The sequence below is a fragment of the Ovis aries genome, chromosome 19 (genome assembly GCF_016772045.2).
Source record: "Ovis aries strain OAR_USU_Benz2616 breed Rambouillet chromosome 19, ARS-UI_Ramb_v3.0, whole genome shotgun sequence".
NCBI classification, from domain to species: domain Eukaryota; kingdom Metazoa; phylum Chordata; class Mammalia; order Artiodactyla; family Bovidae; genus Ovis; species Ovis aries.
Window position 1 is genome coordinate 48,754,836 of NC_056072.1, and position 22,012 is coordinate 48,776,847.

At 48.2% G+C, this 22,012-nt stretch overlaps 1 protein-coding gene across 1 annotated transcript; it reads right to left on the reverse strand.

Annotated features, from left to right (window-relative positions):
• Positions 1-6,008: 6,008 nt before the first annotated feature.
• ALAS1 (5'-aminolevulinate synthase 1) lies at positions 6,009-20,018 on the reverse strand. The gene is made up of 11 exons (XM_004018407.5): positions 19,928-20,018; positions 18,694-18,912; positions 14,707-14,955; positions 13,790-13,939; positions 12,758-12,980; positions 11,729-11,913; positions 11,019-11,198; positions 10,529-10,693; positions 8,322-8,590; positions 7,463-7,625; positions 6,009-6,318 (listed from the first exon to the last, which is right to left on the reverse strand). Exons 2-11 carry the CDS (start codon positions 18,890-18,892, stop codon positions 6,158-6,160), a joined length of 1,944 nt encoding a protein of 647 aa, XP_004018456.3. The 5' UTR covers positions 18,893-18,912; positions 19,928-20,018; the 3' UTR covers positions 6,009-6,157.
• Positions 20,019-22,012: the final 1,994 nt, after the last annotated feature.

Consider the following 22,012-nt stretch of genomic DNA (forward strand, 5'->3'; position numbering starts at 1 on the left):
GAAGTTTAAATCCTTTATAAGGGGGCGGTTTTCCGGGTCTTTGTCTTCCCTCAGGCCAATCATCTTTCTCGCTCTCCCCCTGGTCAGTTTGTCTCAGGACCCTCACCTGAGGTTTGCGCACATACACCTTAGCCAAGATGGATCTCAATGTGAAGGCTTCTGGGAGGAGCAAGACTCATTACGGCCTGGAATATCCTCTGATTTTTGACTCCAAGGAGCCATCCTGAGCACGTGTAATGCCTCCCTTATCCTTTACGCAGGCAGGGTTCTTGCCTCTCTTTGTCCTTGTCATGATTATTCCCTTGAGATGTTTACAAGACACAAAGACTGGCTATTTACCCTGTTTCTGTGGTCACTTCCATTTTGGAGAGGAAACAGGAGGCTGGTAGTAAATTCCTCAGCAGGAGCCCACCTATCTCTCGCCTCAGGAAATTCAAAGAGGAGCTGGGTGATTGTAAATATCCAACCTGGAGCCTGTCTATCTCCTGCCTCAGAAGCAGAGGCTCAGGAACCTGGCAGCGGGAAGGGATCTGCACACCCTGGTGTTGCCTCCTTGTGCTTCCCGGCCATCAGGGATCAGTGAGCGCTAGACAAGTCGAGGTCTGGGCACAAGACATAGGACAACTTGACGGGAAGAAATGTAAAAGTAAGGAAATTCTACCTGCTAAGATTCTAAGTTACAGCTATCCCATTTCCCTCTAAGGACACATTATTTAATGCCCTGAAAGTGAAAATGTTAGTCCCTTAGTCCTCTCCAACTCTTTGCGACCCCATGGACTGTAGCCCTTCAGCCTCCTCTGCCCGTGGAATTCTCCAGGCAAGAATACTGGAGTGGGTTGCCATTCCGTTCTCCAGAGAACTTCCTGAACCAGGGATCGAACCTGGGTCTCCTCCATTGCAGGCAGAGTCTTTACCATCTGAGCCACTAGGGAAACCCATTTAATGCCCTAGGCTTCCGAATATTCTCAGGGAGCTTCCATGACATCATCCATTTCCACACTTGCATCTTTATTAGAAACCTTGCTTACACGAACTTTTCCTGTGTAAGCAGTTGATGAATCCTTCCGCTCCTGCAGCGGTGCTCCCCGACAGTTTTGGCACCAGGGACCCGTTTTGTGGAAGGAAATTTTTCCACCGACAGGGACTATACAGGGGGATGGGTTCCAGATGATTCAAGAGCGTTACATTTGTTGTGCACTTTATTTCTATTACTATTATATCACCTCCACCTCAGATCATCAGGCATTAGATCCTAGAGGTTAGGGACCCCTGCTCTGCAGAACATTCCATCATCCTTTGTTCTCATAATCACACACAGCAGGGAGAAGCTGAGCTAATGACCTTGTTGACTCCCCCCAACCCCCCGTGGCTCTGAGTCTAAATGAGAAGGAAGGTGGGTCTTGTTAAGCATTGGGAGAGAAACGTGACCCAAAGTAGAGGGGAAACTACTGGACGGAAAGGAGGTGGAGGCAGTTCCAGGCGTGGGAATCTGGTGGACAATGGAAGGGCCCTGAAGGCTGTCCTGGGGGAACAGGGCTGGGAAAGCTGAATGAGGGCATTTCCTGAGCTGAAAGGAAACTTGTGGTGGTTCCCAGGGGATATGACTTCCATCTTACCCAGGGGGCCTGCCCGGGTGTGTGGCTTTATCTGATGCGACCAGGACTCAGCCAGCTCTCTCATCGCCTGGCCTGGTTAGGGGCATGGACCCACCCCCAGAGGCTCGGAGCTGAGGCCAGGAGTCTCATTCCTCCAGTTGCTTGGCTGTTCTTCAGCTCATCTATCCATTCTAGAAAAGTAATCTTGCAGGTTTTCACAGGTCACTGTTGTAGGCTGAATGTTTGTGTCCCCTCCTTGGTTGAAACCCTAACCTCAGGTGATGGTGTTTGGAGGTGGGGCCTTTGAAGGGTAATTAGATTTTAAATTAAGGTAGGAGGTAGGTTCTCCGTGGTAGGATTAGTGGTTTTATAAAAAGAAGAGAGGGGGATTTTCTGGTGGTCCAGTGGTTGAGGCTCTGTGTTCCAATACAGGTTTGATCCCTGGCAGGACTAAACTCCCACATAGTGTGGGAGAACTAAGTTCGCAGGCAACAAATACTGACTCGGCACTTCTCTGGGGCGCACATGCTGCAACTACTGAGCCTGCGCACTATGAAGTCCATGCGCCTCAAGCAGCTACTGCGCATGTGCATTCTGGGGCACACCTTCTGCAACTACTGAGCCTGCGCACATTGGAGCCCAGGTGCCTCATGTAGCTACTGCGCATGTGTACTCTGGGGCACACTTTCAACTACTGAGCCTGTGCACTCTGGAGCTCACGCGCTGCAGTTACAGAGCCTTCGCAGCTCTGAAGCACAGGTGCCTCAAGGAAAGGCCCGTGTGGCACAACAACTCGGACGCAGCCAAGAAACAGAATAAAGTAATTAATTTTAAAAAAAAGAGAAGAGGAAGAGGTAAAGGTCACATGCATTTATAGCGAGAAGACAGTTGTCTGCAGGCTAGGAAGAGGACTTCCACCAGTAACGGAATCTGTTGGCAGCTTGACTCAAGACGTACAGCCTTAAGAACGGTGAGAAACGTTGTTTCTTGAGAAACGGCGGTGTTGTTTAAGCCCCGTCCTCTGTGGTGTATAGTTACAGCACAGACAGACCCCTTTTGCTTATTCAGCACATTACGAGCCTGGGAAGAGAAATCCGGGGGAGAAACAATGACTAACACCAACCCCTGGAAGCTGGTGGGAACCTCCGTGGGTATTTGAGAGCCAGGAGTCTGTCTAGACCTGAGGCTGGGTGAACAGGTGAGGGTGGGATGGCTGATGAAGGTGCAGAGATGGATGGGATCTTGATACCAGAGAATCTCATCAGCCTATTGTGACAGTCTAGGATATTTAAATAGAATTTATCTGTTTGGCTGCGCTGGGTCTTAGTTGTGGCGTGCAAGCTCTTAACGCGGCATATGTGCTCTCGTTCCCTGATCAGGGCTGGAACCTAGCTCCCTTGCATTAGGAGCTTGGAGTCTTAGGCCCTAGAGAACCAGGGAAGTCCCGACCATCTGGTACAATTTGAAAACCCAGAAAAATTTCTGCAGGGGAGGGACAGGACATGATTTGGGGGCGGGGGTAGGAGTGGGCTGTGGCTTATGGGATCTTAGTTCTCTGACCAGGAATTGAACCTGAGCCCTCAGCAGTGTAAGCGCTGAGGCCTAACCACTGGGCTGACAGGGAACTCCCTGTTTTTTTAAAAGCTCTCTCAGGCTGCTGCGTGGGGTAGAGGCTGGGGCTGGGGCAGGTGCCAGGGTGATGGCGCAAGCAAGAGAGAAGCAGTGGAGGTGTCGGGAAGTGGCTTGGCTTGAGGTCTGTCTTTGAGATAGAACTTACACGACTTGTTAACAGTGTCGTGTGCGTCGATGAGAGCTGACTTCCGCACGACAGGCCAGAGTTAGAGGATAGATAATGGCAAGATGAGGAGAAGGGTAGGTAGCGGAGGAGTGGGCAGCCCTGGGCGCCGTCAGGAGCTGCGTGGTTCAGGTGCTTGTTTATTGGCCATCAGTGATGTACAGCTTGAACTGAAACCCAGGGTGGCGTCTGTGTTGGAGGCATGGAGAGATCCTCAGAGAGGATCCACAGAGAGGGGAAGCCTGGCGTGCAGTCAGAGATGAACCCAGTGGGCGCTCAACATTCAGAGAACGACCAGCTCGGGAAGGAGGAGGAAAGTCAGGAGAGGTCAGTGGCCCAGAAGCTTAGAGAAAGCTATAAAAAGGCTAAGGACACCCACCTCAAATACCAATGAGAGGCAAACAGAACGGGCCGCTGGATTTGGCAAAGACAAGCACGATGTGGCAAGAAAAGAGTGGCCTCCACAAAGAACAGGCTGAAGGACCAAGTGGGGAGGGCTAAGCAGAAAGGGCAGAACAGAGGCAGCAGCTAGGTGGGGCTCAAGACCGAGGGAGAGCTTGTTTTATTACAGGACGGTGAGCGCCTGCTGCAGGCCCACGGGAAGAAGGTAAGAGCCGGTTGCAGGAATGCACAAGAAGCTGTGGGACTCAGAACATCAGGGGCAGGAGCACGAAGGGTTGGAGACCACAGGTGCAGCGAGCGCTGGAGGACTGCTGTGACAGAGCAGCCTGCACTGCCCGACTTTCACAGGGAAGTGTGAGGGCCAGGGCTGGGGGGAGCAGCGGCCGCAGCACTGACTGTTCGGTGTGGGGAGAGGCTTGGACTGAGGCGGCTGCAGCTGCGGCTTGTGCCCTCAGAACTGCTTGGGGTTGGGGCACAGGTGGGCCGGCCACTGCCTGGCAGGCATTAAAGCCGTGCTGACTTCCCTGTTCTGCCTCTTGTTAGTGCTGCAGTGAACACTGGGGTGCCTGGTGCACGTGTCTTTACAAATTAGTTTTTTCTGGATGTATGCCCAGGAGTGGGATTGCTGAATCTTATTTTTAGTTTAAGGAACCTTCATACTGTTCTTCACAGTGGCTGTACCAACTTACATTCCCACCAACAGTGTAGAATGCCCCCTGACTCATTCCCTTTTCTCCACACCCTCTCCAGCATTTATTGTTTGTAGATTTTTTTGATGGTGGCCATTCTGATGGTGTGAGGTCATACCTCTATGTTTGTGAGTAATATTCCATTGTATATATGTAATCTTTGACAAAGGAGGCAAGAATATACAATGGAGAAAATACAGCCTCTTCAGTAAGTGGTGCTGGGAAAACTGGACAGCTACATGTCAAAGAATGAAATTAGAATACTTCCTAACACCTCTACATAGTTTTGATTTGCATTCCCTGGTGATTCTCTGGTGATAAAGAATCTGCATGCAGTGCAGACCTGAGTTTGAGTCCTGGGTTGGGAAGATCCCCTGGAGGAGGGAATGGCAACCCACTCCAGTATTCTTGCCTGGAGAATTCCATGGACAGTGGAGTCTGGCAGCTACAGTCGCCAGGTGGACATGACTTTGAGTGACTAACACTTTCACTTCTCTCTAATAATTAGCTATATTGAACACATCTTTGCATGTTTGTTGGCCATCTGTTTGTCCTCTTTGGAGAGATGTGTTTAGGTCTTTTGCCAATTTTTTGATAGGGTCGTTTGTTTTTGATATTGAGCTGCATGAATGAGCGTCTTGTTATTTTGGAGACTAATCCTTTCTTGCTTTGTTTGCAAATATTTTCCCCCACAGAGGGCTGTCTTTTCATCTTGTTTATGGCTTTCTTTGCTGTGCAGAAGCGTTTAAGTTTAATTAGGTCACACTTGTTTTTATTTTCATTACTCTAAGAGGTGGGTCAAAAAAGATCTTGCTGTGATTTATGTCAAAGATTGTTCTGCCTATGTTTTTTCTAAGAGTTTTATAGTGTCTCACCTTACATTTAAGCCTTTAATCCAGTTTGAGTTTATTTTTGTGTATGGTGTTAGGAAGGATTCTAATTTCATTCTTTGACATGTAGCTGTCCGGTTTTCCCAGCACCACTTACTGAAGAGGCTGTATTTTCTCCTTGTATATTCTTGTCTTTGTCAAAGATTGCATGTATACAATGGAATATTACTCAGCCAGAAAAAGGAACAAATCAGAGTCTTTTGTAGTGATGTGGATGGACTTAAGAGTCTGTCATACAGAGTGAAGTAACTCAAAAAGAGAAAAACAAAGATTGTATATGAGCACATGTATGTGGAATCTAGAAAAATGGTACAGGTGAGTCTATTTGCAGGGCAGGAGCAGAGATGCAGACGTGGAGAACGGGCATGTGGCCACCACTGGGGAGGGGCTGCTGCTGCTGCTGAGTCGCTTCAGTCATGTCCAACTCCGTGGAGGGTAGGACGAATTGGGAGATTGGGCTTGACATATTACTACCATGTGTAGAACAGATGGCAAGTGGGAAGCTGTGGGATAACGCAGGGAGCTCAGCTCCGTGCTCTGTGATGACCTAGAGAGGTGGGACGGGGCAGCGGGAGGCAGACCGAGTTTAAAGGGATGAATGACTTTTTGATTCAGTAGCCAATAAAAAGAGGAACCCTAATTTAGACAAGAATTTATTTTCTGGACTACATGTTTACCATAGATTAAAATTAATATAATTTAATTCACATACAAAGACAACTGTGGAGGGACTACCTGGATACAGTGTGACTTGGGGTAGGTGGAGTAACTTAGGGCACAGCACATTCAGGCCTGAGCAGATACCAGCTTGCTCATACCGGAGAAGTAGGATTTCTCTCTTTCGCTCATCATTTCAAAATGCAGTGGCCTCCTGCAGAAGTTGCACTCGGCTGAGGAATGTGGCTTGAGTTCCAGCCCAACTCGCTTCCATGTGGCCAGCAGATGATCTGTGAGGAGCAAGTTTTTTTAAATTAGAGGAAGTACATACCCAGGACAAATGGACAATGATAACTTTTACACAAGTGTTCACAGCAGCATTCTTTTTTTTTTTCATAATAGTCAGAAAGTAGAAACAATCCAAACATCCACCAATTGATGGATAAACAAAACATGGTATATCTGTACTGAGGAGAATTATTTGGTAGGAACGAAGTGCTGATTCAAGCTACAACGTAGATGAAACCTTGAACACACTGTGCTGTGAAATAAGCCAGGCACAAAGGGCCATATACTGTACAACTCCATTTCCATAAAATGTTATGTACAGGCAAGTCCACGGACAGAAAGTGGATCAGGGCTGGGATGTGGCTGCTAAGCGGTGTAAAGTTTCTCTCTGAGGTGATAAAAACGTTCTGGCATCAGAATGCTGACGGTTGCACAACATTACTTCAAAGCCACTGAATTATGTGTTTTGAAAGGTTAGAATTTGTTTTATCTGAATTCTATCTTAATAGGCTGTTACTTAAAAAGTAGAGAAAACCCAGGTCTGGCTTTACTTTACACCCTTCAGAGAAGAAGTCGCTCCCACATGGCTGCACTGTGTGGAATGGATCATTCCTTGCAGGGGAGCCCGAAAGGCTGGAGGCAGGGAACCACCGTGGGTGGCGGTGGAGGCTCAGGAGGGCAACACACCTCCGAGGCAGAGGCAGCTATGAGTTTAGTCTCTGCCTTCAGCTGGACGCAGGCGGAAAGGCCTGCGTTATACAGAACTATGAGAATATGAAATGCTGAACAGAAGGGGTTAGGTGTGTAGTCGGTTTTCAGAGAAGAGAGAAGTGCAGAGCTGAGCTCTGGAGGCCCGGGCAGGCTTAGGCTGTCAGAGGCATCTCTCCTGCAGCAGCCACCACTGGGGGTCCCTGAGCCACACAGACAGAGGCATGGATGGGAACAGTGAGCGGACAGCAGGCTCCCTCGGTGCTTCCCGTGAAGTGGAGCGAACGACTAACTGTCTTTCACACTTCTGTACCACCTGAGAATATTCTTAATTACTTGGAAAAAGAAGAGACAAATCTGAATGGCTTGAATTATAAATGCTGCAGACAGCTTCACGCCACTCTCCCGCGGGGCTCTGGCGGCTCCCTGGCTACTCACCCACGAAGTAGCTCATCATCTGCGGTGTGTGGTGCGGCGTGGGGGCGATGCGCAGCAGCTCCTCGCCCCGGGGCACTGTGGGGTAATTGATCGCTTGGACATAGATATTATGTCTAGTCATTAGTTCATCACAGACCTCCGTGTTTTTAGCAGCATCTGCCACCTAAGATTGATAATAACAGAAGATAAGGCTGGAACCAGACAGCAGAGACTAGTCACACGCGTGTCCAAGTGGCTTGGGCTCGACCTGCATATGCAAGCCTGGCAGAGAGGCTGCCCCGACACCTGCAGTTTAAAGGGTTGTTTACCACAGATCAGAGAACTGAAACCATAGTAGAAGTAACTTTCACACTGATCTCCCTCCCAGGATCCAAAGCGGGGAAGCGGGAGCTCCCATGAGCCTATTGTGATGGCAGTGGGTGTGTGCACCCTGGGGATGAAGGCAGCTTTGGTGATACCAGCTCTGTTACTCAGATGAATTCAACTGTGACGCCAACAGGGCTGCCCTTTGTAGCAGGCAGAGCAAGACCTATGTCACGAGGCAATGAATAAAAAGCAATACTTTAGAGCTAGCCAAGCTCCGGCTTTCAGAGCTTCCCAGACACAAGCTCTGTGTTTACCCTGTCAAGGCTAGTGTGCTGGAGAAGGAACCTCTGCTCCAGCCTGCTGGGCTCAAAGGCTTCATTCTCATTGTGAAGTCAGCCAAAGGCAGAAACATGGCAGACGGCCACTGGCTACAGCCCTTGGGCCCAACAGTCACCTTGCCCAGCCCAAGTTCAGGAAGGCGTGAACTACAACATCTCCTGGTCAAGTGCAGAGACCCAGCCCCCAGCAAGTCCAGTCACAGACAGGTCATTACCCGGACAGGGATGATGTGACTGGGGCAGTGGACCACTGGCAGGCCGGCATCCATCAGCATCTGCCTCATGAGCTTCACGTTGCGCTGGTGTTGGCGGCGAAGTGCCTGGCCCTCAGCGCTCCTCAGGATCCGCACAGACTCCAGTGCTCCAGCCAGCAGCATGGGTGGCAGGGAGGTGGTGAAGATGAAGCCCGCTGCATAGGACCGGACGGTGTCGATCAGGGAACTCGTGCTGGCGATGTACCCTCCAACGCAGCCAATGGCTTTGCCTAGGAGGAGACGGGTTCATTTATTACAGCGACTGCCCTAAGTGTGCACAGCCAGGCGCTGCAGAGCCTCAGAACACTTCTTCTCTCTCTCCTTTGTTTGTCCTAAGACTGAAATCAAGGGACAGCAGCCCATTTCCAAAAGGGAAAAAGCTGAGAATGTTACGAAAGGGTCTTGCCCAAAGTCAAATGGCCAAGCTGGTGTCTGATCAGGATCAAAGCGCAGGTCTCCAGACTAGGTCTGGCACCAGTGGCTGGTCCCAGCGTGCCTAACACCAAGTGCCACCTCCCCTCTGTCCTCCCTGCCCACCCAGGTCGCCTGCATCTTCCGCACTCTGCACTGGGCCTGCTCTGGACAGGGTCCAGCTGGGTGCTCACTGTGTTACCCTTGAGGCCAGAAGGTCGGCTAGCTAAAGACATCTAATTTGTTTTGGCAGGACTGGTATTAATTTCTACTTAAGTAATCACAAAACCACCAAGGAGTGTTTGCTGGATAAACATGAAAACTCAGACCCTGTTATGGTTGATTTAGGGCTGACCTCATTTTTCCTTCTTCCTGAGTTCCCTTATATAATTGGTATCTCAGGTTTCAAGATTAAGGACTCCAGAAGAGTCCTCTTCGATCTTAAAACATTATGTTCTGTAATTAACATTCTTGCTTCAACCCCACACATGACTGGACTGGTATAAGCTGTCACAATGGAAAATTTTCCTCTCCAGCCCTTTTCATCTCTCAGGGACCATACCTTCAAAGGGCCCACGTCATGAGAGCTCTTTACAAGAAAAGGGCAGCGGGAATCAGGACAGGATGCTAGAACGAGTTCTCCTCCGGGCAGGGCTCTGCCCCAAGAGCCCCAGGCTCTCCTGGTCTGCACGACATTCTCACGCCCCTTGACGGGGCTGAAGGACACTCTTTTTTGCTTGCCATTCTTTTACCAAGTACAGGCTGTAAAGTGGCATTTTAGCCAGCCACTGCGTGTGTCTCCAGCCGCTTTACTAACTTCTGAAATTCTCAAATTTGTATAGATGACATTTTTATCTCATAGACGAAGAGAAGGCCTATAGTAATTGTCTGTATACCGTTCACTTTCATTCTTCAAACTGAGGTGGGGGTCTGCTGTTACCTCCATGAGGAAACCAAGGCACAGAGAAGTTAACCACCAATCCAAGGTCACACCGATAGTGAGTTACACAGGCAAGACTTACACCCAGCAGGCAGCATGGCTATGGAGTCTGGAGTTGCTCCAAGAGACGCTGCCTCTCAACTAGGAGGAGCAGAGGATATACAAGGACACTGGGTGAACTGGACTGTCCCCACGTGCTAGGGACAGAGCTCAGCGCTTCACACCCAGCACCTGGACCTGTAGCTCCAGGAGAATAGCACAAAAATTCCTCCTTTTAATTTCTTTTTAATATAAAGGAATAATCTGATGTAGAGAGAGTAAAGGCCATTGTCGTGGTGTATACCTAGACCCACAACTACGTTTGGAATGAGCTCAGAGGGCAACAAATGGTACTTCCGTCATGTCAGGCTATGAGATTTACTTTGATTCTGCTGGCCAGGCCTCCATGACTCAAGGGATTCTGCTAAACTGTGCCACTCACTGAGAAAATAAAAACTTGCTCAAAGAAGTGCCCCAGGCTTTAGATGCTATCAGACCATCTCCTCACCTGACCCATTAGACCAGCAGCCGTTGGTTTTGTTGTTTAGTTGCTAAATTTTGTCCGACTCTTTTGCAACCCCATAGACTAGTCCCCAGGCTCCTCTGTCCATGGGATTTCCTAGGCAAGAGTACTGGAGTGGGTTGCCATTTCCTCCTCTAGGGGATCTTTCTGACCTAGGCATGGAACTCTCATCTCCTGCACTGGCAGGTGGGTTCTTTACCACTGAGTCAGAATTTAATTTTAGTATGGATTACAGCCTGTGCAGAGCACACATACCAAGTGTTCCAGAAATGATGTCCATTTTTGGCATAACTCCATCCCGATCGCCAATCCCTCCGCCTTGCAGCCCGTAGAGCCCCACTGCGTGGACCTCATCCACGAAGGTGATTGCTCCAAACTCGTGGGCCACATCACAGAGCTCTTCCAGCGGGCACACTGCCCCTGAGGAGAGACCACAGACTGCGCTGAAGCACTCGCTGTGTCACGGATTTCTCTTTTGGTAAGTATTAGAACACAATAACTTACCTTCTAAGATATTTTTAATATTGGGGAAAGCAATGAACTTCCCCCAGTTTCTGGACTGTTTTGGAACTAGGTAAAAACCAAAGTAGAATATCTACAATCATCCAAATCTATACAGTGTCCCCCAACTACAAAATCCTGGCAGAAAGTGAAAAGAAAAGAAACTACAAAAATAACGTCATGCTTTTAAGTTCAGGCCTTGTATTCATTAAAAGTTTTCAGGCTGGCCTCTAGATAGACTTACCGTCCATTGAGTGGACAGTTTCAAAGGCGACGATCTTGGGCACGGCAGGGTCGGACCTTTGCAGCAGTTCTCGGAGGTGGCTGACATCGTTGTGGCGGAAGATGTACTTTGGCACTCCGCTGTTCCGAATCCCTTGGATCATGGAAGCATGGTTCCCAGCGTCAGAGTAAATCTCACAGCCTAACAAGACAAAAATGCGCTTTATTGTCATCTGTACCAAAGCTAAATTATTTTCTCAACAGTCAAGGACAACAGACTTTGCCCTGAAAATGCTACTTTGCCCCGTAGGAAAAAGACCCTGCATGCCAGTTTCTTTCTGGCAAAATAACTAACTAGTGCTTCTCCTCTGAGAAGGCCCATAGATATAAAATAACCCAGTGGCACACAGTTAATCTGCTTTGAAATCTGGCTGCCTCACTCCAAACTCAATCAAAAGATAACTACACATGATTAAGAGAATTCTCCAAAAGATTTTCTTGGAATACAAAGCACACTGGAAGCAATTACTGTAAGGACAAGCCCTGCAAGTCTGATTCTTCACTGTTATCCGGCTCTACTGGAACTCAGAATGTAACACTTCATGAAGTGTTAACTCAGTTCAGGAGTTCCTAGCGTATCTCTTGAGTGGTCTGGGTAAGTCTTTTCTGTCATCTTCCTGTTACTACTAAGAAACCCAGACAGTTCTAAGGCACCCACAGCAGGCTTCCTACCTGGCATCATCTTAGCCAGAGTGAAGAGGGTCGAGTCATTGGCCACAAAACACGAGGAGAACAAGAGTGCGGCATCTTTCCCATGGAGGTCAGCCAGCTCCCGCTCCAGGTCCACGTGGAATTTACTAGTTCCAGAAATATTTCTAGTACCCCCTGCTCCAGTACCATGCTGTTTCAAAGTGTCTCTTTAAAAAAAAAAAAAAAAAGGCAGACAGAAAATACATCTCATGGTTCTGAATACTGTAAGAACAGTTCCTCCCTCTAGGATCCAGGAGACTGCAACTGATGTTGATGTAGCGCTTCTTTCCCTGTGAATATGGGGCCAGAAGTTTCAACCACTTCCTGTCTAGACTGAGTGGGAGAAAGCCTCAACACCGGGGTGATGATGCCTCTGGGGGAATCAAGAGCAAGTGTCCACTTACCAGTCTTAGTTTAGTTAATTTACAAAGGTTTCTTTTCTCTGACAAACATCTCTTTCTCCAATAACATGACCTCAGGCTCTAGAGGGACCTCTTGACTGACTGTCAGTCATACCCTCTGCGAACCAGTCCCATAGTCTTAGGCTGTCTCTATTACTAAACCTCAGACTGAGCTCTCTCTGGCAAGCCTGCTTGGGGATTTGGCCAGCAACTCTCTCAGGTGTCCATACCATGGCAAACCTCCTGAAGGACATGAACTATGGGCTCTGCCATCCCATGCTGCTCGACTTGTATTTCTCCATCCACACCTACAAGACAGGGCACGTATGTGCAAGACTGCTCGGTGTAAGAGGGGTCCTTGCTTATGGAGAGGTTGGAAGTGAGCAGACATATAGTCAACGAGCCCATAAACTTGAACCCTTGCACAAAGAGGGGCTCCATCAACTACTTACACTTTAGAGTTCTCTAAAATTAATGTGTACATATTTTTAAAGGCTAAAAATTTAGCTTTAAAAATGTTCCCCTATAAAGGATCCAATCCCTGTAAATTATCAATGTCTTGCCAAGTCATGCTTATGCCGGTGGTATCTGAAAGCTGAGAGCTACTTACATGACGGCTCCACACACCCGTGGGTGGCGACTCATTCCTAGGTAGTCATTGCTACACCAGACAGACACTTGCTTTTTGCTGATGAGAGAGTCCGAATAGTCATCTGCCATGGGGAAGGACTGCGCCTTCCGGTTCACAGTTTTGAAAACTCGATAGCTATGGTCATTTTTTTTCTCATCAATTTTCTTCTCAAAGAAGTGATCATACTGAAAAGTGCAAACGGCTAAAACCAAACAAAAGATGGTATAGTCTGATGGTTAAAAAGCACATCTAGGCTTTGGTGAAGACCTGGGTTCCCATCCCAGCTCAGTCACTTGGCAGTAGGGAGGTTCTGGACAAATGAAGGAAGTACTCATCTGGGCAAGTTTCTTGACGCCCTCATCTTAAGACTGTATGTCTCAAAGGACACTGTATGTGCCAAGCATTTAACATAACCCCCACCCTGATAGCTCAGTTGGTAAAGAATCCTCCTGTCATGGAGGAGACCTCAGTTTAATTCATGGCTCAGGAAGATCCCCTGGAGAAGGGAAAGGCTACCCACTCCAGTATAATGGTCTGGAGAATTCCATGGACTGTATACTCCATGGGGTTGCAAAGAGGTGGATACGACTGAGCAACTTTCACTTTTCACTTTCCGTTGAGCAGACAGTAGGTGCTAAGAGAGAGGAGGCAGGCTCTCAACAGGACTGGCATTTACTATAGACAAGAGCACCAACCTGCATCAAGCAAGCGGCATGTTTTTTTTAATTAATTTGGCTGCACTGGGTCTTATTAATAGTTGCAGCATGTAGAATCTTCTGTTAGTTGTGGTATGAGGGATATTTAGTTGTGGCGTGTGGGATCTAGTTACCTTACCCAGGATGCAGCTCAGGTCCCCTGCCTTGGGAGTGCTAAGTCTTAACCACTGGACCACCAGGGAAGTCCCAGGGACATGGTTTTTAATCCTCAACTCACCATGCAATGATATATTTAATCTGATGTATGTTTAAGTTATAAACGGTCTTCCACTGGGCAAATATCAAGGAGACTTACATTTTGGCAAGTTATCTTGAAGAAGGTGGGACACTCCTTCTGGTCGTTGCTTTCGCATGATATCCTGAAAGTTCTTCAACAGTCCATTCAGCTCCCCTCCTTCGGTCTTCACGTTAATCACACTGGGATTCACTGAGGTTTGGACAACCTCTGGAATACAAGTAACAAGAGGCACAGGGGATCAGTGTTCTATTCTGAGTCCACAATGCCTTCCAGATATATTGTCAAAAATGGCTTACTGCCTAGTTCATAAAAATAGCCCATCATAACCAAAGTGAGATGTAACTGAATATATGAAGCCTCTCTTCTTTAGTTACTGTTTGGTTTTGTTTTCAGAGCTACCAACCAGCTTTGAGGAACATTATAAACTCTGAAGCTTTTTTTTTTCCCCCTGGCTGGTTAGCATGCCTTCCCCATTGCACCCCCCAACCCTAACTGAGACAATTTTCTTTATAGAAAACAATTCCAGCCATTTGATCATTTCTGCTGGTGAGGTTTCTTGGGGACCTTGTGTGTTCCATGGATACAGCCACAAATGGAATAAAGCCTACTACACAGCTACCACCACTAAGACAGCTTGGGAGTCCTAAGACCAGCACTAACTGCAGTAACACTGTTTTTTCCCTTTTATCCCACCAGATGATGGGAAAGAAACACAGGGCCAACAGTTAACAGTTTATGCCTACGGGGTATTTTCAGAAATTAGTTACTGTAAAAGCTGGTCACACCCTACACAACACAGAGAAAAGAAACTCCCACATCTTACCACACAGTCCCCTATCTGGATGACCTCTCTCCTTGGCCCTAATGAGGAAGACACGGTCAGAAATACTCCCCTAGTAATAGCTCAGACAAATCTGAGGGTCTGGAGAAGCTGAAGGACCTCTTCACTCTAGTGAGGGTCCCTGGCAGTTTACCTTCCCTCACGGCATGCATCTCCTGTACATCTTCCTGAAGCGCCAGGCTGGCTTTGCGGAAGACGCTGCTGCCACCCTGGCTCATCTCGGCTGCCAGGAAAGGGCACTTGCTCCCAGTGCCCTGGCTCGAGGCGAGGGAAGGGTGTCCAGACGGAAGCTGTGTGCCATCTGCAGTCTGCTGGGATCCATCAGGAGCCTGCTGCGATCCGTCAGGAGCCTGCTGCACTTCAGCTTTGGCGGTTTTATCCTCTGAGGGGGGAAATGGAAAAACTGAAGCATCGGATCTGGCTGCTCAGGACACGGAGGCCCACTTGTTTCTTTCTCTTGTTGCCTCGAAGACACACTTTATACTTCCTCTACCTCAGGATCTAGACACCAGTTTATTCTTACTGGGTTCTGCAAATTCAACTGCTTTCCCATCTGTCTCACTGGAAACAATGCTCCTGTGAAGAGTTAATTGGCACAGTCCACCTACTGCTCAAACCCACAGTACCTCTCACTTATCAATCCCCAAAGTAGTACTTTCGAGTTCTAGATGGCCCTGCATTCTTGAGTTGGATTATTTTCAGTAAATCTGCCCCAAGTACACGCAGCATATTTCATGAGAGGACACACTCTTGAAGGTATTTGGAAATGGTCATACAACTTTTCCTCTGCTAATATTTTCTAGACCAAAAACATTCACTGGTTTAGATTCTTGACCAAAAAAAGCATGCTGTTGCTTAACATATAAACTATTAGTTTTCTCTAAATGGCTCAAAGAAGTTCATGATTTAACACAGTTGGCTGGGAATTAATTTCCTAGACTTTCCTCTCCCCTTGAGCAAAGGTGGTCATCTTCCTTCTGGAAGTCTTTCATCATCCTGGGATACTCCTGTGAGTCACAGGCCACGCTCTCCTATAACTTGGGTAAGATGTCTCCATACAGTAATACAGTTTTTGTTAAAATCTTCTAAAAGGAAAGTTAAAAAAAAAACAAAACCCAGAAATGGGACTTTCCTGGCAGTCCAATGGTTGCCGCTGCTGCTGCTGCTAAGTCGCTTCAGTCGTGTCCGACTCTGTGCGACCCCAGAGATGGCAGCCCACCAGGCTCCCCTGTCCCTGTTAGGACTCTGCATTTCCATTATACGAGGGCACAGGTTCAATCCCTGATCAGGGAACTATGATCTCATATGCCATGTGTCATGGCCAAAAAAATTGCTTTCATTTTTCATTCACTATAAAAGTCATTAAATACATATTCAGTGTGGGAAGTCTGGAAAAATAGAGTTCTAGCATTCAAAACATAACCATTAAAAAAAATAATGATAAGCATTTCAGGACTTCCCTGGTGGTCTAGTGGCTGCGACTCCAGAATTCCACTACTGGGGCACAGGTTCAGTTCCTGGCTGGGGACGTTGCACATGCTGTGCGGTGTGCCCAAACAAAGATACCAGAAAGCCAACAGCCCCCCGCCATAACCCCTGCAGACAGCTCGGCATATTAACTATCTTTTCCCCTTTTGGGCGCGTTTAGAAAAAGTTTTACTTATTCTGTATGTTGCTGAAGTGAAAGTCGCCTGGTCATGTCTGACTCTTTGTGATCCCATGAACTACGCAGTCCATGGAATTCTGGCCAGAATACTGAAGTGGGTAGCTGTTCCCTTCTCCCCGGGATCTTCCCAACCCAGGGGTCGAACTCAGGTCTCCCCCACTGCGGGCAGATTCTTGAGCAGCTGAGCCACCTATATGCTTGTTTTAATATGCCCTTTTCATTATCAAGATCTATATAAGCTAGTAAATATTTTGAGTATCATTTGGGATGGTTACATGATGGTCTATCAAGTGGACAAGTCACATTTTACTCAACCAGGAATATAAGAGGAAATCTATTGCTAGGACAGACTGGTAAAACAGGGTTTTGATTGTTCAGTTAAAAAAAGCCATAACTAATTCCTAAACAATGGTACGGAGGAAAAAAGAATCCTACAAAGGATTAAATCCTTTCTACTAAAAGAAAAAACATTCCTTTCTTACAAGTTCACACCCAAAGAACATACCTAACAAACCTCTAGGGTAAATTATTCCCCAGAATTAAGTGGAATCTGAAAAGTTGAATTCTCTCCTGGAAAAGACTAGAACTCAATCTCTGATCTCTTTATGAAAAACAAAATTTTAAAATTAATATACAAAGATATATGTGTTAAAAAAAGTTACTACTTTGACAAATTCTGTATGATTCCATTTAAGTGACATTTCTAGAGTAGTCAGAGATTCTGTTCAATCATGTCTGCCAGGGCCTGGGGGAGGAAAATGGGAGGGGGGAGTTAGGATTGAGTTGCCACAGAGTTTCATTCTGGGACAATGAAAAGAGTTCTGGACATTGCATGGTGGTGATGGCTGCAGAACAATATGAATATACTTAATACCACTGTATAATTAAAAGTGGTTGCAATGGGAAGTTTTATATTATATGTACTTTGCCACAGTAAAAAAAAAAAAAAAAAATGTAAAAAAGAGAATAAGGACAGCATGCTTGCATTTAGTTGGAGCTGTGTTACTAGTTCTGGCCAACAGCTGTTATGTGTTGCTCCCTGGCTAAAATACCCAAGAGCTGGTGGGGATCAGTGAGTATCTGATGATATTAGGAAGCTGCATCATCTTTTAGACGTGATAATGGTACCGTGTTGGTGGTTTTAGAACTCATGTCTTTTAAAGGTACAATACTGATATTTACAGAGATTTCTGGAACCAGTTTCAAAATAGCACAGTGGGAGTAGACACGGTAAATGAGGACACAAGTGAAACAAAGCTAGCCCTCACTGATTACTGTTGTTCAAAATCGAATTCACTGTTACGAAAAGTTTTTAAAAGATGAGCTGATGTGAGACCTTCTCACTTTCCCGTCATGCGGTAGTGACCCAAAAGCCATCGATTTCAGAGGTAAAGCTGTAGGACACCAAAGTGTGAACCCCAGGTCACTGCTTAGAAGAAAATGGCCCTGATGACCCCAAGTGTGAACAACATGACCTACCTTGAATGAACAAGATAGAAATCTTTTGTGTGTTAAGCCCGTGAGATTCAGGGGTTGCTGGATACCTCAGTGTAGCCTAACATAACTGAAAAGCACACAGGCACAGTTGACTTTCTGGGTTTTCCTGGTGGCTCAGATGGTACAGAACCTGCCTGGAGAAGGAAATGGCAAGCCACTCCAGTACTCTTGCCTGGAGAATCCTGTGGACAGAGGAGAGTGACAGGCTACATAGCCCATGGGGTCGCAAAGCATTGGACCCAACTGAGCAACTAACAGAGTTGACTTTGAAGATGGTTTAGTCTGGAATAGCCCACGTGGCCTGGAGCCAGACAAAGATAAGATAAGTGACTGTCTGAGACTTCCCTTATGGTCTAGTGGCTGAGACTCTGTTCCCCAATGCCGGAGGCTTGGGATTGATCCCTGGTCAGGGAACTAGATTTCACCTGTTGCAACTAAGACCTTGGTAATAGCCAAATAAACAAGTGATTCAAAAAAAAAAAAAAGGTGTGACTGCCTAAGTAATTAGCAGGAATTTGGGAAGGCATAGCACAGAGAAAGCAGTTGAGGGCAAAAGACACAGGTCAGGCAACATAGCAAAGGGAAGGAAAAAAAAGAAGAAGAAAAAAATCACTTTAGAAGTTACAGGCTTCCAGATTCCATCTTTACAGAAAGATTCCAGATTCTTAGGCTTATATGAATGAGGCACTGACAAACTCCCAACAGATACCAACATGCAATCCATAAGGTGGAACACTGGGCACTGTTTCACCTTTAAAGATGTGAAAACTGAAAGTGCCTACTTTGTGGAGTTAGGATGATGATTCCATGAGATGATCTATGCAGAGAACTGAGCCTGGCACAGAGTAACCCCCTGAGCGTGACCCTCATCAGCACTGTGCGCAAGAACTGCTTCCAGGGTCTTGTAATGAACGCAGACATCCCACCACCCTCTGCTTCACTGCTAAGGACACTTACTGTCATTAGCTGGAGGGGTTTCTGTGACCTGCTGGCAGAGGACTGCTGAAGTGGACAGGGCCCGAGGGGCTGGCTTGGCCCCAATTTCCATCATCTTAGGGCAGTTTTGGGCATAGAACAATAGAGATTTGCCTGCCTTCTGCAGAAAGGCTTGAGGCACTCGGGATAAGAATGGGCAGCGACGAACAACAGTCTCCATCTCCCGGAGGTACACTGATCCTGCACAAAGATGAGGAGTGACACCAACACTTGTTAATACTCGTGCAAATACCACCCCCAAGGTCACTGGATTGTCACCTGAAGTTTGTAGCAAGGGTACCCTGGGATACTAACGAGTCTCACTCAAAAATGTCTAAGGGCAGCACTGATGAGGGACTAAGAAGTGGTGATCACATGCAACCCAGATCACCATCTCCTTCATTCCCCAGCTCCCTACAAAGGCACCTGCAAAGCTACTTTACCAAGTACCGTAAATAACGATGATTAATAACCAAGGGGTTGGGACATTAGGGACGAGTCAGGAACAGGTCTGGGAAGTCAGAGGCTCCTTGAGGAAGATGCACAGTGCAGGTAAGACACCTTGGCACCCACCCAGGTGGTGAAGTGAGGCCAGGGAAGAAGCTACTGTCATCCATCCAGGCAGAGAGGACTCTTAGGGATCCTGATCTTCTCCTGGTCCCCACACACTCCCAAACCTCTCAAGAAGGCATCCAGTCCAGCCCTGGGTTCCTGAGGCCAGGATTTCCCCGAGGGTATGCCCCTACCGTTCCATGAACTGGGCATAACAGAAAGCAGAGGCGTACAGAAGGCCAAGGGTACAAGGGGAAGTGCAGCCTGAACTAACTGGGAAGAAGCAAGGGTTAAAAAACCAGAGCCTTGGGTCTGGCGGAAAGCGGTGGTCCTGGGCAGGGGAGGTCAGAAGTTACGGGTAGAGGTGGGGGAGGAAATGTCTAGGACTTGAGATTAACGAGGTGTCTTAAGACAAATTCGAAAGCGGTTAGGGTTAGGGTTAAATGGGGAATGGCCATTCGAAAGCGGTCGGTTAAATGGGGAATGGCGGAAGGGGCCGATGTGGTAGGAGATCGGCCACAAAAAAAGTTGACCCCGAGGTGGTGGGTGATTAGTGCGGTGGGGGATGGGGTCCCAACGGCTAGGGCAGCGGGCGCCGGCAGGCAGGGCACGCGGGGGTCGGGTTGCCCCCAGCTGCGCCGCAAGAGGAGCGCGGGGCCCTCACCTGCGCGGGGAAGTCGGCGGAGGTGGCGGAGGCCGCAGGTACCCAAGTGGAAGCGTCGCACCAAGACTTGCCCTTGTCTGCGAGAACCCTCAGGCCGCGATCCCTGTCGTCCTAATATACACCCAGGCGGGCAGCTGCGCTTGCGCCGTGGGGCGAGTTGCGGCCTCTGCGCAGGCGTGCCACGGAAAGGGCGGGGCGAGGCGAGGAGACGCTCCTCCTCGGACTTTGACTCGGTAGAGAGGGGTTTACCGCGACTGCCTGTAGCAGGGCTGAAGTGCAGAGCTGTGGGCGGATACCTTCATCCCGCACCGCCTTGCCGCTTCCCCCGCCAAGTACCCCTATGCTTCAGAACCATTTGTGGGGCATAAAAGGGCAGAGGTGGGGGAGGGGAGAAAGCACCTCTAGGGGAACTGAGGGGTTCAGTTCAGTTCAGTTGCTCAGTCGTGTCCGACTCTTTGCAACCCCATGAATCGCAGCACGCCAAGGCCTCCCTGTCCATCACCAACTCCAGGAGTTCACTCAGATTCACGTCCATCGAGTCCGTGATGCCATCCAGCCATCTCATCCTCGGTCGTCCCTTTCTCCTACTGCCCCCAATCCCTCCCAGCATCAGAGTCTTCCAATGAGTCAACTCTTTGCATGAGGTGGCGTTTCAGCTTTAGCATCATTCCTTCCAAAGAAATCCCAGGGTTGATCTCCTTCAGAATGGACTGGTTGGATCTCCTTGCAGTCCAAGGGACTCTCAAGAGTCTTCTCCAACACCACAGTTCAAAAGCATCAATTCTTCGGCGCTCAGCCTTCTTCACAGTCCAACTCTCACATCCATACATGGCTACTGGAAAAACCATAGCCTTGACTAGACGGACCTTAGTGGGCAAAGTAATGTCTCTGCTTTTGAATATGCTGTCTAGGTTGGTCATAACTTTTCTTCCAAGAAGTAAAGTGAAAGTGAAGTCACTCAGTCGTGTCCGACTCTTTGGCAACCCCATGGACTGTAGCCTATCAGGTTCCTCCGTCCATGGGATTTTCCAGGCAAGAGTGCTGGAGTGGATTGCCATTTCCTTCTCCAGGGGGTCTTCCCGACCCAGGAATTGAACCCGGGTCTCCCGTGTCATCTGCATATCTGAGGTTATTGATATTTCTCCTGGCAATCTTGATTCCAGCTTGTGTTTCTTCCAGTCCAGCGTTTCTCATGATGTACTCCGCATATATACGGCTCTAAAAATAGGTACTATGGGAATAGAGGAGAGAGGGGAAACTAGGAGTTCCAGACCAGGATCTTAAGCAGTATCTGACCCACCCAGGCTTATTTTTATGTGGGTGGGAGTGGGGGAAAGGGAGGGACAAAGGAAGCTTCCGGGAGAAGATGAGACTGGACTGATTTAAGCATGGTGTGGTCCTGGGTCCTGGGGGTGATTTCCAGGGACCTGGAGCGAGGGATTCTAGGAGCAGAAGTTCAAGGAGACCTATCCGTCGCACTTTGTGGTCTGAGATAAAGGGACTTAACCTGATGCAGAGAAGGAGCACAAGGAACAGGGCTGGATGGAACCCACACACTACACACTCGGGGGCCGGCGGTGGAAGCATGGGGTCTGACCGGTAGTTGGGGTTTGGCACATATCGATTATTTTTATTTTCCATTGTGGGCTGTCCAAAGTCCCTTGCTGGCCGCCTGGTCTGGTCACCAACTGAGTGACTCAGGGCTTTCTCCCAGAGTTGAACTGGCCCTACCTCCTTTGCGTCTCTTCCAGACCACACCTGTAGGGTACAGCTTGATACAGCCCTGTCAGGAACGCCAGCGTGGCCTCCTTGCTCCACACCCTTCCCAGCTTAACTTGGGCTTGGTTGAGCTGGGCCTGCACCAGGCTCAGGGGTGCTCTCCTCTTGTCCGGAGGAAAGGGCTGCCCAGGTAGCTCCTTCCTCAGGTGGGTGTTAATTAGAGGGACAAAGTCTAGAGTGATGGTCGTCAAAGTGGGTCCAGTACCTCCCAGTTGCCTCTCTCCGAGTTCCAGCCAGCTGCCAGACAGGTGAAGGAAGTCAACCTGCAGAGGAGGCACCAGGGTCTGAAGTGGCACTGGGGCCAGT

Coding starts and splice junctions, on each gene's coding strand:
- ALAS1 (XM_004018407.5), bottom strand. CDS start 18,892: ATGGAGACTGTTGTTCGTCGCTGCCCATTCTTATCCCGAGTGCCTCAA. Junction 14,956..18,693: donor AACCCCTCCAGCTAATGACA/GTAAGTGTCCTT, acceptor TTCCCCCCTCAG/AGGATAAAACCGCCAAAGCT. Junction 13,940..14,706: donor GATGCATGCCGTGAGGGAAG/GTAAACTGCCAG, acceptor CTTGTATTCCAG/AGGTTGTCCAAACCTCAGTG.